Below are 16,482 nucleotides of genomic sequence, written 5' to 3'. Positions count from 1 at the left end.
TATTTACTTACCTCAATAGAGGAGGAAACATCCTCCTGCCAAGTCACAGGCTCCAAAGCACTTTGGCACCTTCAGAAAACAAACAACCCTGAGCTTGCTTTTTTTTTCGGGCCAAAGCGCAGTGTGTAGCATGTAATCTGACCATACAAACCAAAGGTACTGTTTGCATCTGGGCTGCATTTGGGCTGAAACGTTTCAATTTTGAAGCTGTGGAAGGTTCTGCAGAAGAAGTGGAGGAAAAATCGCGCTTGAGAATTTGGGCGTCTTTGATAGTTTGAAGTCAGATGCAGTTTATGCGTTGCAAAACCATACAGATAAAGATTTTTAAAAGAAATATTGGAAAATCCTCAGTTTTTGCTTAGCACTCAGCAAACCTGTAGCCACGTGGGTCCTGCCTTCCCACACCCCCTCCCCAGCTTTCCCTCTCCCTCGGGGTGCTCTGCCTCTGCAGCAGACAGTCAGGGTTGCACACAAATAGCTCCATTACGGACGTGCTATTTTATTCTCTCTTCTACAAACCACGAAGCAAGTGGCATTTGGGCAGCCCGCGGGCACTCGGCACTCGGCTTCTGAGAGGGGCAGGGAGCCGCAAGAAGCGCCTCGGCTTTCTGTAGGGAAACTTCTGAGCTCATGTACATGGGGGCTTTGACAGAAGAGGGTTCTGCACCAGGTCTTCAACAGTCACCTTGAAAAGTGTTTCTTTGCGCTGCTGGGGTTGCTGTAAAAAACAAACAAACAAAACCAACAAAAAAGCCCTCAAAAAAAACCAACAACGCCCAAACAGAAGAAAAGCTGTGATCTGGCATTGCCTCTTACAAGTGATTTTGTGGGTTTTTCTGAGTTTATGCCAAACTTGGTATTTTAAATGGGTGTGATATTTCAGGGAGTTGTGAGGAAAGAAATCTGGAAAAACACTGGGCGGAGGGGACTTCTGGAGTCAACCTCCCGCTCAGCTTAAGGGGAGACTTATCCCAGGCTTTAGCCCAAACAGACATTTAGCAACAAAAGGCACAATTAAAAATCCTGGTTTACGTTCTTTTTAGAAGTTTTTTGCAGAATGTTGTTTATTTTCAAGGTTTGAGGAGGTGTGTATTTTGTAGAGTTTTAGCAAGTTGTATCAATCTCCACAAAATATTCCAGATTTGAACCTCTATGGCCTTGGTTTTAAAGCCCCTCTGAAGGCTTCTTTTGACGCCTACGATATATTCTCTAAGTAGCTTTAAAAATGTGATGTCTGTAGATCTGCTTTCTGCTTCTGATCAAGCCAGTGGATGTTTCAAATAGGAAAAGAAATACGAGCACATGTGGTCCTGTGCACAGAGGTGGCACGTTGCTCCAGAGGGTGCAAATCGTCACAGTCACTGATTTCCCTCTGCTTCTGTCCGACTTTAAAATATTCTCACCGGCTTGCACGATCAGAGAGTTTGGATCTAGGTGCGTTGTAATGAGAATATGAAATGCCATCACCAAATTTTTTGAACCCCTGTTCTACTGTTTGATCTTTTTTTTTAATGGACAAGAGCGCTCTTCACTGACAAGAATTTCCACAAATTTGTTATACTTTAAAATATTTGCTCGGATGTTTTCTATAAGAGTTTCTCTCTAACGAGTATTGTACTCCAGGACAGGCCCACTGGTTTTATATTTTGCCAGAAGACACAGAGTCTTGCACATAAGTTGATTAGCCTGAATCTTCCAAGGACAGCATAGATTATCCTGCACAAGTAGGACAAAAAAAGAATTATATGATTGCAACACAGTGAACAACAATTGCTTCTGTGTAATATTGCAGGAGGTCATAAGCAATCAGAATTTATTGAAAAAGCAAGCAGGAAGAGCGATAACATATTTACTATGCGTAAGCAAAAATTATAATCAATCCTATAATAAATTTATAGACCTCATATAGGATTTAATCCAAGTCTTTTGAAATCTGTGGCTCAACATCTCTTGGTAAGGACTAAAGGCAACGTTTTGGCATTGGAACATAAATCCTGGACTATGGGATCATAATTCACCCCAAGCTGCAAATCCTCTGCTTAAAATTTGGTTTTATTATCTTCTACCAAGGGAGACGACGCTTGCAGTGCCAGTTCCAGAAAATTCCCATCTACATTGGCCAGAGTCTGTCCTGCATTTCTGCACTTTTTCGAGGCTTCCTCCATCGTTTCCTCTTTCACAGGGTTCAGACCATCCCGAATCGGCGCGGCTTCCAGGTTTCCTGCGGCACTTCCTTCTTCTCCTTAAAAACAAAAACATGCACATGCAGTGGAGGGAACACCTCCTCTAGCGCCTGTTTAAATACACCAGCATGTCATAAGAGACACTGGATTTGGCCCACTGTTTCCCAGTTTCATGCTTGTGAAAAACGTATTTCCACTCACCTCTGTTGTCGCTGAAGGTTTTTGCCCCCAAATTTATCTCTAGGGACATAATATGTTGCAGAGTAACATACATGTGTGCATTCTTGAGAAATCAGCCATTAGCAAGGATTTTTGGGGCAAGTCTTTGTCAGCTTTGCACTGAACAGGCTGGATTCAGCCCTGAGAAGCCGCCCAGCAAATATCTGCTCATGCCGCCCAGGTCCCTGCCCTTTATACTTCAGGATTTCCAAGCACTCATGGAGCTGTAAATCTTCTATACACAAAAACTCAACCTCGCTTTCAGCAGGACTCCAGAACTTCCGTTTCCTTCATTTGCTTTTTGTTTAAGCATATTAAAAAAAAACCCCAGACGGCAACGTCTCCAGGACATCGCTTTCTTGCAAGTACAGTTGTACTTTCAGGCTGCGCTGGCTGCAGAATGGACTCGTGTCTCCAGAGATGGAAATCTTCACTGGGTCTGACTCCAGCTCTTCTCAAAAATCACAAGCAAAGCCATTGCAAAACAACAACTGCAACCCGAAAGGTGCCATCTGGCCAACTTACCCATCTTCTTTTGAAGCTTTATTTTGGTCAGGATGAGAATAGCGATAGTGATGACGATCAGTAAAATGAGAGCTGGCAACACAACTGGGAGCAGGCGCGAGTCACCTGATGAGCTGGAAAGATGAACCATCAGAATTAAACTGGATTTTGAATCAGCTACGGGGTGGCTAAAGCACCTTAATTCAGGCTGTTGTTTTTACACCAAATAATATAATGGACTTATATAAAGCTGTCTAAATCAAAGGAGAACAGTCAACAAAGTCAGGTAGAGATTAAATAATTTGATCTGAATCTTGGCTTATGAGGAAGTGATTTCTATGGCTACCTCTGCTGTACCTTGTGGGGCTTATGCTCCCAGCTGACTGAGCCCCTCCAAAAGAAAAACGAGCCATTTTCACCATTCAGATTCACAAGCATTCGCTGTGGGTTGTGGTAGACTCTCGTGCTGTTGGAGAGAGCCTGTGTGCTGTCTCCTTGCAAAAATTATCTAAATGCTCTCAGAGCTCCGCAAGCAGACAGAGCTTTGCCAGGAGCAGCGCAAACTGACCCTTTATACAAGAGCACAACTTGTAACGTGCTCTCCCCTCCTCTTTCGGGCTGGATGGCAGGAAGACGTGGCTTGAGGGAGGCTGGGGATGGAGACGGTGGTGTTTCTGGTGCTGGGTGTCCCTGGGGCAGATGCAAGCTCTGAGGTGCATAGAGGGACAGCTCAGGATATTAATCTGGATTTGTGGACTTCGTGGTTTATCTTCAGTTCTGACTGATACTGCAATATCTGGTGAGCCTGCACCAACCATGCAAATCTCTTCGCTCAGCGCTGGATGGTGGCCATAGCTGGGGTGCAAGGGGTAAGAGCTGCTCACGGCCGTCCTGCATGGCAGGAAGCACAGATGGTAAATTTACCAGGAATACCACTGGCACTGGGGTGAGCCGCAAGGCTTTCTGCAGACAAGACGAGGAATAATCACTGGGCAAAATAGCTCACAGCCTTTTGATTAACCTTGTCCAAAGATCGCTCCTTACACGGCACAGAGCACCCGAACACTGGCTGCCTGTAGGGCTTGGATAATGTGTGCAGGGAAGTGTGCGGCAGCTACTGATTCACCAGCGTTATTGCTCAAGCCTAGTGTTTCCTAATGTCCTGTCTCCATATGGAGCAAGGAAAACAGACAGGAGCACATCTATTGACTCTGGCGTCTGATCTACAGGAGTGGCCAGCACCAGAAGGTTGAGAGACAAGTTCAGAGATAGGTGCCACAGATAGACATGAGGTAACCTTGCCTTCTGCTTCCCGAATTACTAGTGTCTCCTACTGGTGTCTTCAACTCGCAACCTGTGCACAGTCTGTGCAGGGCCTTGGGAAATGGGGCAGGCAGGTCGTAAATCACCGAGTTAGTGCCAATGAGAAACGTGGCCGTGAACTTACCTCTCGTGATAGATTCCACTCGGGGAGGTTACAAAGGTGCCGGGGCGGGCAGTGGGCAGCAGGGTGCTGGTGGTCTCGGTGGCAGTGCCCGTCGTGCACATCAGGGCCGTGGAGCTCCTCTGCGTGGGTGGGCTGGAGGCGGCTGGACTTGATGAAGTGAGTTTCACAAGAGTGGACGTTTCTGGGTTTTGTGAAGACCAGACTTCTACAGAGAAAATTATTTTGAGGCTTGAGTGCCCATCTTTTTGCAGAGGCAGTGTGCTAGATTTACCAAAGATTTATGCATTTCACCTTGCATCTCGGCATGAAAAAATATGCAGCACGATATGACCAAGCCCAGGTATTTCTATTTTCCTTTGAGTCTTATAGACAGCAGCTTGGGAGTACTAACGAAAACCCATTAGTACTTGGCAACCATTCATACTTTAACCCCACTGTTTCTGTCTTTGCCAGCTGAACAGTCGCACAGATCTGTGTATTTACATGAGGCAGTTTCTAAAATGGCAAGATAGGCTTCAGCTTATCTTCTGAACAAAGTACGTCTCTGTGCTGCACTTGCTAGGATCAGGACGTCATATGCTAGGGGTTCGCACCATAAATAATCAATAATATAATTCAAACAAACCAAATTTCCTCTGAAAGCCCAGCTTACAGCCCTGCCTCTGAAAACCTTTGCCATCACCTCTGTTTTACTTGCCCATAAATGTAAGGCAAAATGTATAGCTGGTGTTTCTCATAATGTTATATTTATGCATAGTACAAAGGAGAGTTTAAGGTCCTCATGCCCATGAAGGGGTAGAGGAAGGATTGATTTAGAAAAAGAAAAGGCATTGATTGTGTTCCGAGCCATCCCACCACCTACCCTTCTGGATGAGCAGCTTCACAGAGGATGTGTGCTCTGTGTGCCCGTTTTTAGCCCCACACCAGTACCATCCTGCATCCTCCTCTCTCAGGTGGCTCATCACCACTGTGTAAGTCCCATTTTCCTGGTCGGTGCTGGCTATTTGTATTCGCCCTTTGTAGGACTCGTGCACAAACCCATCGGCATCCACGAGCAGCGAGCATCTGGCTTCTTCCCACCTGCACAAATACTTCTTCTCATAGTTGCCCTTGGGATCATAGTGGCACTTCACAGACAGCGAGCCTCCGACTGTGCCGCTGAGAAATTTTGGTCTCTTGGGAAGGGTGGAGGCTGCAGGTTGGAGAGGACTGCGTTAGCATTTCGTGCTCCTCATCTGGGGCTGCAAGGAACCATGCAGCACGTGCAGGCCCCCGTGCCCCGACCTACCTGTGGTCACCCGCAGAGCCACCATCCATGGGCTGTCCCGGCCACTGAGCCTTCCTGTCCCACACCTATACAGCCCCGAGTCTTCCTTTTTTAAGTCATTTATCAAGATTTTGAAAGCTCCAGAGCTCTCCTGAGGGGTGATAAAGATTCGTCCTTGGTAACTCTTTCCCACGTAGCCATCGGTATCAGCTATGAGAGTGCAGCCGGTTCTCCCCAGTTTGCACCAGAACCTCTTCTTGCCACCTTGGGTGTCCCCAGGTGGGCACAGGACCGTGACAGAGCCACGGAGCTCCCCCCAGATGATCTCGGTCGGCCCCAACGTGCCAGCATCTGTAGGGAGAGAGCACGGCAGGCACTGTCCAGCAGGCAGTCCCCAGCCAGGCAGGAGGGAGATTCCTTTTACATTTATGAACGGCTGATTTGGCCAAATCAGGGTGGGTTTGTACCCTATCATTGTAAATATCCGGTTAATAGTGTGGGGTAGAAGAAGTTGATATGCCTGCTGTGCGCTGGTGCTCCAGCATCCATCCCCAGACCACTCCCTGCGAGCTGGGCTGCCGGCAGAGCGGAGCCTCCCCTCTCCCCTGCCAGCATCCTACCTGCCAAAACTGTCAGGTTCAGGCGGACATACAGGTCGCTGTTGGTGGTGCCGATGCCACATCGGTAGGTCCCTGTGTCGTTCTTCTTCAGCTCTGTCATTGTCACCGTGAAGGTGCCGTTCTGGGGGATATCCTTGAGAGACACGCGCCCCACATGGTCTTTTGAGGTGTAGCCGGTTGTAGAAATGATGGTGTAGCAAGTTCCGCTTTTTGCTGTTTTGCACCAGTATTTTCGGTCGTGTTTGTTGGCTGGTGTGATGGAGTAGAAGCACTGATGGGTGACAGATCCTCCAACTTCACCTGTCAGAAACCTGGATCCGTACAAGGTGCTTGAAACTGGCTCTTTTGGGGAAAGAAAGAAACAGGAGTTGCTGGTTACTCAGAGACAACCTGATCCTCGCCTGGCGAAACCAAGCACAGCTCCTTCGAGTCAGTGGCATGATTATGAGTGGCACCAGGGGGATATCTGGCTCAGAAAGTTCAGAGTTTATTTTGGATGTGGTGTCTTACCTTCCCTGAGCGCCACATTACCCACTCGAGGATAACTGGCAGCGCAGAGCCACTGCCTTGTGCCACAGCACAGACGGGGAAACCTTCGATGGGGGCATGGACACCCCAAACCCCCAGCAGCCCTGACAGTCCTGCCTGGAGTTAAACGTCGAGGGCAGCAGTCAAGAGCAAACATCGAAGAACACCCTTTGGCATTTGCAAACTCTGTCTGATCTGGCAACCTTCTCCTCCCTGCAGATGCGTTGCACAGGCAGGAGTGGCTGTCTGCAGTGCTGAGCAACGGAGCGGTGGGATTCTCCTTCCCAGCTCTGGCCATGCCTTTGCTAGCTCTCTGCAGACTTCTCGCGGGCAGGGAGGTTCGACTAGTTTGTTTTGCAGGTGGAGGTGTCTAGTGTCCAAGGGAGGATTTAGCCAGGGACGTGGCCATGCCCCCGGTTCCAGCTTTGCCTGTTCTCGTCAGTGTGAGTGGCTGCAGAGCGGTTTCTTGGTGACTCACCTTGCAGCAAAGCTGCTAAGAGAAAGAGAACCGCCATGTCCAGCCTTCACGAACGTTCGCTCGTCAGACTTCAAAAATCCCACGTTGGAGATGGGATTTTGCTGATGTCTGTGTTAACAAACAGAGGAGAGAGATTGTGGCTGGGATCTGCCAAGGTAAAGCACCCGGGTTGCTCTGACGGCCGTTTGGAGCAGAGCATCTGTGTCCCTGGTGGCTCTGATGGACGTTTGGATGTCCCTGGTGGCTCCCAGCCCGTGACATGGCCCAGCCCAAACATGAGGGAATTTTAAAAAGAAAAGCAGTGCTAACAGCGCTCTGCAGCTCTCACACTCCTGCCTTAAACCCTCTGTTGTGGGGGTAGGATGGTTACTAAAGGCTTTGCTGGTAGTGACAGGTCAGTGGCAGCCGAAAGCTGCCGGGCTGGCGAGGGGACCTGTTGCGGTGCTGCAGCTGAGCCACGGCACCGCAGCCACCGAGCAGCAGCCCCCGCCGGCACTGCTGCGGTCTGCTGGGCCGTGCTGCCACCCGCACCAGTGGGGCACGTACGGAGCCATTCCAGGGCGGTTCGGTGGCTGCCAAACCTGCACTGAGGAGCCAGCAGCAGCTGTGAGATGGGACACTTGGTCCTGCCCTGCCACCCAGTCTGCTGTCTGCACACCTGCGCCACCAAGGTGTTTCTTTTCTTTTATCTCATTTTCTATTTTCTTTTCTTTTTTCTTCCCTTTTCTCTCTTCTCAGAGAAGAGGAGGAGAGGAGAGGAGAGGAGAGAAGTTAAGTTTTCTTCTTTTTTTCAGCTCAAGAAACAATAGGAAATGCTGCAGGTCTCAGGAATGTCAACATCCTTAAACATCTCCTGCCACGCCCCAATCAGCTTTCTTCCTTTTTTATTTTTCTTCCCCACAATTTATCTTCGTACAGATCGTTGTTATCCATTTTCAGATCCAAACAGAAACAGTGTTTAGTGTCTGTATTTCAGATAGGAATTGCTTCCTTGTTTGAGTTAAAAATTGACTGTTAATCACCGCGGTTTTTTAATCCCAAAGAGCCTCTACTAAAATTCTTTGTTTGAGATTTGCTCAACCCCCACTGCAGTTAAAGCCTCGGTAGGTGCAAATCACGTGGTTTATTTCTACCTGTTGGTGCATTGGAATCACTTCAAAGCATTCAGGAAATACGAACAAGGAAACAAGAGAGGCTCAACGCCACCGTGAGCCTCATTCCCACCCACCCCTGTGCCAAGCTGGGTCCTGCCAGCTACCGCTGGCGTCAGCATCTCGGGCTGGATGCCCACAAGAGCCCGCTGCTTGCCTGCCCTCCAGCCCCCCGCGCTGCAGGGGAGCGGGAGATGGGCTCGGCCCTCGCACCAGTCCCTTGCTGGGTCTTGCACGCCCTGTGTTGGGGACCACCCAGCGGCGAACTCCCAGCTCCTGGGCAGCTCTCCCCTTCGCCGCTGCCCGGCTGGTGGGAAGCGCGGGGCAGAAGTGCTCTCTTCCCCGGGCAGCGCAGGCTGAAGCGCTGCGGTGGCGCAGCTGGCACCGCATCCTCTTCGGGCGGGTTCCCTTCCATTTGTTTCTCCCCGTGTACGAGGCGGTGGAGGCGGCTCCGCTGTGGGGATGGGCACGTGTCGGGGCGCAGCTGGCCGGCCACATCTGCCCGCGCAGAACAGCTTTTCTGCGGCCTCAGCAAAGAGCGAGGAAGATGTTGGGGTCGCCCCAGCTCTGCGTCGCTGGGCACTGGGCAGTGGCTTTAGCAGAGCCTCAGTAGTTTCCTCGTTGCAGCTCGACAGACCAGAGAGGTGACTTGAAAAATGGTGATTTTTATTCAGTGCCATAATGCCCACCAATCCGGAGGACCTGAAGCAAGGAGGAGCTAACAAGAATGCCCTGGAAGAGCTGAAAATCCTTATTTACACCTAGAAATCAGGGAAAATGTCATCCCTATCCTCGTTTAATAGTTTCTGATGTACACCACTACAGCTGAGCCAGAGTATTCCCGCTCTTCCTCATTTTTGGGCTCGGGACATGGCAAGAAGTCCTGACATGCTGAAAGTAATGAAGCAGTTGCCCGTTTGCCAACTGGAGGACAAAATTTCGTCACGTGCTGGCCCAGCTGATGTGATCCTGATAGTCAGGTTAGCATCTGAATGAAGAGTTTTCCTAAGCAGATGCATCCTGGGCTGGTGTTAACATCCTAAATTCTCCCCAGCATCAGTCCGTTAACAACAGAGATGTGAAGCATCTACAAGCTCCTTGCCTCCTTAAGAGGGGGAGCGGCACACTTACACCGTCACCTACAACTGCTTCACAACCCCCTTATTCGCCCCACCCTGCGGCAACATGCAGTGTGTCAGCAAAGAGCCTCGGAGAGCATGAGCTGTGCCTGCCATGACCACCACGAAGGGCTCTCAAGCTGCTGACGAGGGGATCTCACTTTTCCCAGGAGGAAAAGCTTGCCCAGTTATCTCGGGTAACTTCTGCTGGTGTTGAAAACGCTGTCCGAGCTGCAGGGGGTGGCTGATGCGCAGGAAGCTCTGAGCAGGGACCTGACCCATGTTGCAAACGCTTTAGGGATTAGATGGAAGCCAAAACAAAGCACCTTCACCGAGGTCTTTCTCACCACGTGTCTGCTCTTGTTGGGGCATCGAGCTGCTTTGAGCTCTCCATGGGCTCTGTATGAAAATGCCCACAGAGAGTGAGCTCTGATGTAGGCTTCCTACCTGCAGGACAGAGCTGCAGCTGAATCTTAATCTCATTTAGTCTTAGGCTTTAGGTGAGGAGGTGTTTTGTATTGCCGCTCTTTTTAACCAGCAAATACACATTAAAAAAAAAAAAAAAAAAAAGAAGCAGAAAGAGAAAAGAAAGAGCCAGAATGATAAATCCCAGAAATGCAGGCTTTACTAAGAGGTAAACCATGGATGGTTGGATTTTTTTTTTCCTGTCTTTGTTTCAGTTTCGTAGGATGAAAATATTTATTTGATCAATTTTCTGCACCTGTCTGATTAAACCATTATCCTGCCACCACGCAAAGGGAGCTACCTGCTGCTGCGTAACTGGGCAGAGTCTCTGTGTTAGCTTGCATAAGATCCTACCTTGTCCACATCATTTTTGCGTGTGTTCTTGGCAAAAACCCACAGTAACCTGATTTATAGCTTTAAAAAGAAAAAAAAAGGCACGCCACCTTTTTAAAAAAAATCAGCATAAGTTATTTTATACAACATCTATTACTGTAGACATAATGATTTTAAAGTTCAGGTCTACTACATACCATAGGTGAAATCCACCAAGGTAGCTCCTATAATTGCTGTACAATAGCATTGTACTCCAAACAACAGTATTTTAAGGGCAAATTGAGGATCACCTACCTTAGATTGTGACGCTTCTGTTGCTGGAAATTTTCTCCTGCTCTGCCTCCAGTTTGCATTTAGTTTAATAAAGTGTTTTTGCAGCTGCAGTTCAGTTACTCTTTGCTTGGATCTTGATGTTTAACTCTTTTTTTTTTAATGTATTGATATCCAGAGTCTAAAAATGGATGCTCTAAAATTTTTCTGAAGTCTCGATGTGCATTGCTGAGCAAATTGGAGATGGTCAAAATACTTAGAGGAATGGAAGAGATGCCACTTATGTACTGAGTGTGGAACCCCAAAAATGGTCATTTTTAGCCACCTGATGATGAGGGTGATATCACGGAAGGGGGCAAAAAAAAAGTGAAGAGGCCGGGAGCAGAAATTGCAAGAGTTTTGAGAGGAATTCCCCTGCTCTACAGACAGCTTGCAAAGTTTTAGCACTAAGCAACTGTTTCTGAACAGTAGTAGTAAAATGCCATTTGCTGCGAACCACTTCCAGGCAGAACTTCGCACCAAGTAAGAACTTTGTGTGTGTTTCCTCAAACTTCTGCGGTTTGAATGAACCCGAATGCTTTATGCAGCTCACGCCTGCCTTTTGATCCCGTACTCTTTGTGAATACAGGACAAAAAGACAGTTTCTGCTTCAAGGTCTCTTGTAAAACAATCCCTGCAACGAGAATGAAGCAAGTGATGACGCCACGCTGGTACCAGTGCCGCTTATCCAACAAACACTTTTTATTTTTAGTCTGTTTTTTCTTCCCTGAAGCACCTGCTTGCATGGCAGAGCATGCTCGGGTGCCTCTTCCACAAGGACATCACCTTCATCACCAGCAATGCGTTGCCCCAGGAGAGGCACCATCATCCATCACCAAACCCAGACCCCTGTGCAGGTCCAGCCGAAGCCCAGGTATGTTCATCGTGAGCAATTACGGGTTGTTCTGTGATAATGGCCAAGCCCGTTGCCTCACAGGATCTGGAGGCGTAACGAAGGGCAGTTTGTTCGTCCACACACACACACAAATCCTCTTTTGCACAAACCAGATAATCTTAATTGAGGGAAGTGCGGATGTGGCGATGGTTATTTCAAACCTGTGTGGACATAGTAACTGTTGCGTTACTGCGAGTGACTTTGATCCGGTTTTTATTCAAACAAAGATGATTGGTCGAAAAAAAACCTACTTCTGAGAATGCCCTGGGCTGGTCCCAGCACTCTGCGTATCTCCAGGGTTTGCAGGATAATGCTCACCATGTGAGAAGTGGCGAGTGGTTCAGGAGAGCTGATAGAAATGTCTTTGTTCTGACCCGGTGGTGCGCTGGTGGGGTCCAAGGTCCTGCACTTCCCTTCCTTGTGCGCTGGCATGCTCTGACAACAGATTGTGTTCTGTGTAAGTCAATCACTGAAGCACTTTGGAATCTCCCTGGATGAAGATAAATCTCTGTAAAGCAGTTTTGCTTTCTTTATCATTATATGATTATTTATATTGCATTAATTGTGGTTTTGTACCAAACCTGTGCAATAAACTTCTCAACATTGATTAAGCTTCAGCAGAATTAACCTAAGGACATTTATTACCGTATCAGTAGCAAAGCAATAGGATTGCCCTTGGATTAGCAACAAAACGTGATGCACAAAACTGATGGTGGGGAACGCCTAAGACTACTCGGTGTCATTTCCCCGTGCTGCAAGTGTTCAGTCTGAAACCCCTGACAAACCTCCTCCCCAGTGAGACCCTGCCGAGCAATGCCGAGGGGGAAGCTGATGGTTTGGGGCGCAGCTCCTTCCCCCGGTGCTCAGAGGTGCTTCTGCAGGTTTCCATTCCAGGGCCCAAAGGAGAAGCAGAGCTGGTGCCGCTTCTGCGAGGCAGAGAGGGGTTTGCAAGGGTGAGCTGAGGACCAGAGCCGAGCGGGTGGTCCTTGCCCTTGCCCTGCAGGAAAACCTCATTCTGGGGTGAGAGAGGTCTCCAAGAGCCTGGTCACCCCAGCTCTCCTCTCTGGGTGACAACTGGTGACGCCCAGCAGCAGTGTCACTGCAGGACCCCACGTGCTGCCATCGGGGTAAAGCCGACGCCTGCAGCGGGGTGGTAAGGACAGACAGACCGAGCACTGTGGGGACCTGCAGCCACCCTGGGGAGACCTCAGCTCTGGAGATGCACCAAAGGGTCTGGGGGCAACTTCGCGCCCTGGGACTGGGAGGTGTTCTGGGCGCTTAAAGGTTGTTCCTGTAATTGTTTTATTGCTTCCTATAAGGCAAAGCCTCTCTACCTCTGTGGCAATGTTAATAATTCATTTTAACTGTGGTATCAGGTTAATTACCACGTATCCTGCTTTCTCTTCTCTTTCCCAAAACCATTTTTATGACCTTAGCACCGGGAAAGGCGAAGTCCCCTCCGCCGGGGGCAGCTGTGCTTTGTCCCCATCCCTGCCAGCCTCAGCCCCCGGGTGCGGGGCTGAGCTGGAAGTGGGCGCACAGGGCAAGGACCATCCCTGTGCATTATTTATGATTAACCCCCGCGGGTCAAGGAGGGTGTTGGACCCCAGCGCACCCCAAAGGCGAGCGCCCCGTTTGCGCTGCCAGCAGCAAACCCCCCCCCCCCCCCCCCCTTTGCATCTCCAGGCTCCCGGGGTGGAAATCCCCCCTCGGCAGCACCCCTGGCAGCGGTTCTCCCCTCCCCAGCCGCAGTGTCCCTGCTGGAAAGGGTCCGCCCCCTCCCCGAGCCCCGGGTGCGCGGCGGGGCCGGGCTGGGCTCCGCGGGCGCGCAGTGCCACCCCGCGTCCGTGCGGCAGCCGCTCCCCCGCCGCGCATCCCGAGGGGGAGGTCACACCAGAGCTGCTGGTGGTGGTGGTGGTGGTGGTGGTGGTGGTGCTGGGATGCAGGACCTGCGGAGAGGGGGAGCCGAGAGGAAGGACCAGGGTCCTGCGCAGGGATGGGGAGAGCCCGGAGTCCTCTGCTCATCCCCAGCGCCCGGCGGATCCGCGCTTCGTGCACCATCTCTGCTCTTTCACGCCTCTTAAACCCGAGGGAAGAGGCTGGTCTCCTCTTCCCGGCTGCAGAGGTTGCCCCTGGAGCAGGCTGGACCTTCTGCCCCACGGCCCTGAGCGTGCACGCAGCAGGCTGAGCTACCTGCTGCTGGTTTTCTTGCGGATCTGTTAGCAGGGGGACACCCGGCCATCCCCAGGCCACAGCTGGGAAACGGCTCTTTTAGAGAGTTATGTTGTTTTTTATCTGGATGCTGATCCCAGACCTCTCTGGGTACGGGGTTGTTCCAGCCCTGCATTTTCTTCATGCGATTGAAAGGGGCAGAAGCCATCGCTCAGCCAGGAGCCAGCAGAAAAAGGGGAAAAAATAATGAACACATCTGGAAGGGAGGGAAGCACAGCTGGGCGGGAGGGGTTGAAGGCAGAGCAGCAGCATCCCGCTACCGGCTGGTTAAGCACAGGCCCAAGGAGGGTACTGTCCCCTGGCGTGGCACTGTTGGGGCTGGCAGTCCCCTTCCCCATCACTGTGCCACTCGTGCTGGAGTGTTCCATGCTGCCAGCTTGCTGAGGGGGGATGCCAGACCCCCGTGGCTCACTGCCAGGGGGCAGCAGGTTTTGTACACCAGTGCGATGCCCAAAAGATGTCCAAGGGACATCACATGGGTGCACAAAACCCGCTTCCCCCAGGCAGCAACCTGCCGGGGTCTGGCATCCCCCAGGCTCCTTGCGAAAGGTGATGAATGTGGCTTGGGACTGCTGCATCCCCCAGCAAAGGTCGTAGCCCGTGTGCGGATAGAAAGGAGCAGAATTGCTGGAGAAGTGGGAGAAACAGGCAACTCACGCCATGCAGCGCCGTGTTTTAGGAGGGAACCTCCTGCCTCAGCAGGGAGAGATCAAAGGCAGCGACAGGCGCAGCGGGACGGCTGCCAAAGGAGCTCTCCTGAGAGGAGCCAGTCGGGCCAGGTACTACGTCCCGAGTTGCTCTGAAGAGCAACGAAGTGGCAAGATATTTCGGGTGGAGGCAGATTGCAACAGGCAACCTTACCTGCGGCACCACCGTGCGCTGCTTCCTCGCCCGTGCGGGGCGGGAACGCTCATCTCCGTCTCTGCTCAAGGTCCCCAGGCATCCCAAGCCAACCTCAGCTTTTGGAGCGGCGACATCTGGGGACCCCACCGCCTTCAAACAAAAAAAGCAAAAGAATTCAGCAGGGGCAGCAGCGCTGGAAGCAACAGAGACCATTTTCGCAGCACCATTGACAAAGCAGCTGGGAGCAGCAGGCGCGGAGGGTGGCTCCAGCAGGGAAAGAGCAATGGCAGCCCACGGAAAGGACCCCGCCTGGGGGGGTACCGCTGCCTTGTGCCTTCTGCTGCTAAAGGAGAGGCCTTTCAGACAAGTTACAGCATTTATTCTTCTGGGCTATGCTTGTTCAGGGGATTTCTCTTCCTTCTTATACCGAACACGTGCCGGCCGGTGGATCTCTCCCCCGCGACCAGCCCAAGCGGGAGGCACGGCAGGCGCCGCGCAGCACCGGGCACTGCGCCGGCGCTCTGGGCCCACATGTTTTACCAACGCACATTTGTCGAGGGTGCTGTCAGCATCTCAGCACAGCTCGTCTGCAGTCAGAGTTGTTATTAATAAATCGTATCCATCCCTGCTTGCTCTGCAGTGCCCACAGGAGTTAATGATTAAGCTCTAGTGTACTTGGAACAAGGCAGATATGTTATCACTGCGCCTAAACCCCTGTACAAGGACAATAATGACCCTTTCTATCTCCCATTGGACTCCAAAGTTAAAAGGTATTTGGAAACAAAGAGCACCTGAGATCTCTGGAAAGCAGGCGCGCACTCACACCCCTGCCATGCCAAGGGTGGTCCAGCGGCTCCCCGAGGCTGAACCAGAGGTTGCTGTGGCAGAGCCAGAGCACGGGTTTTAAGAGCGGGAATGAGGAACCTTGGATCTAGTTTGGTTTTAAGACACCAGATGAATTTGCATCACTGGTGAGTAAAGCAGAACAAACTCAAACCAGGAAAACCCTGGTCCTTTGAACACAGCAGGAGTCAGCAGTAAAAGGCTTGAACGTGTTTGGTGGAGCTGGTCTTTGCTGTCTGGCTTTTCTCTATCTGCAGGTCATTAGTTCTCCAGTGCTAAGCACTGCGCACATGGTGACAAGGTTGGGCCGCATGGCTGCCTTTTTTCTTTTAAAATTCCATTAGAAACGAAGAATGGGGGAAAAAAAGGTAATGGAGAGAAACACAGAGTATATTGTGTCAAATCCTGCACTAGGTTGTTCTGGGCACGGACAGGCCACTCCTCTCATTGATCTGAGCAGAACTTCGCTTCACCTAAGGACACCTACTGCCCAGTCACAGTTAACATGATGGGACAGCTCTGTACATCGGCTAACCCATAAGCTATTGCCCAAATCCCGCTGGGACATGGGTTAAAAACCCTCAGACGTCTGCAGTCCTCTCCCACAGAGCTGGAGCACCTCCAGCGGGACCCTGAGTCTCATAGCTCAGGTTTGATGTTCTCCAGCTGGAGATGTGTCGGGCCAACTGTAACCAACCCAACACCCCCAACCTCCTGGACACCAGCCCCAAGGGTCCCTGCTGACACCCACGCCAAAGCTGCTGCACCATGACAAAGTCTATTATTAAGACGAGCAATTTCTCCTGGAGACTGTGGCCAGGTACAGCTGATGTTCTTTGATACGGCCAGAATTTAACAAAACACTTCTCCTGAATTTGATCTTTGTAATGAAAGATATGCACAAGAATGCTTTTAATTGGGATAGTAGGTCTTGACAGGCTCATGTAGACATGGAAATGATACGTCTGAGCCAGTATGGGACTGATAGTTAAGAAGCAGGTGAATACTCCATGCAAAATGCAAAGCAGAGTGTTTTCTTTGGGTCTT

General features: G+C 50.6%; 1 protein-coding gene across 1 annotated transcript; it reads right to left on the bottom strand.

Annotated features, from left to right (window-relative positions):
* Nucleotides 1-628: 628 nt before the first annotated feature.
* Nucleotides 629-7,283, bottom strand: LOC104345588 (polymeric immunoglobulin receptor-like). Its single transcript, XM_086476738.1, has 9 exons — nt 7,247-7,283; nt 6,241-6,582; nt 5,642-5,971; nt 5,216-5,545; nt 4,354-4,558; nt 2,928-3,040; nt 2,385-2,423; nt 2,067-2,242; nt 629-718 (listed from the first exon to the last, which is right to left on the bottom strand). Exons 1-9 carry the CDS (start codon nt 7,281-7,283, stop codon nt 629-631), a joined length of 1,662 nt encoding a protein of 553 aa, XP_086332864.1.
* Nucleotides 7,284-16,482: the final 9,199 nt, after the last annotated feature.

The sequence above is a fragment of the Leptosomus discolor genome, chromosome 21 (assembly GCF_034619465.1).
Source record: "Leptosomus discolor isolate bLepDis1 chromosome 21, bLepDis1.hap2, whole genome shotgun sequence".
In the NCBI taxonomy this organism is placed as follows: Eukaryota; Metazoa; Chordata; class Aves; order Leptosomiformes; family Leptosomidae; genus Leptosomus; species Leptosomus discolor.
Note: the sequence above shows the minus strand (reverse complement) of the source record. Positions and strands in the feature narration are given on the sequence as shown.

Bases quoted from the DNA above. Each gene is read 5' to 3' on its own strand.
- LOC104345588 (XM_086476738.1), bottom strand. From the start codon at position 7,283: ATGGCGGTTCTCTTTCTCTTAGCAGCTTTGCTGCAAG. The intron at 5,546-5,641 runs GTAGGTCGGGGC...TCCAACCTGCAG, and splicing joins GGCTCTGCGGGTGACCACAG to CCTCCACCCTTCCCAAGAGA. The intron at 4,559-5,215 runs GTAGGTGGTGGG...TTTTCTCTGTAG, and splicing joins GAAGCTGCTCATCCAGAAGG to AAGTCTGGTCTTCACAAAAC.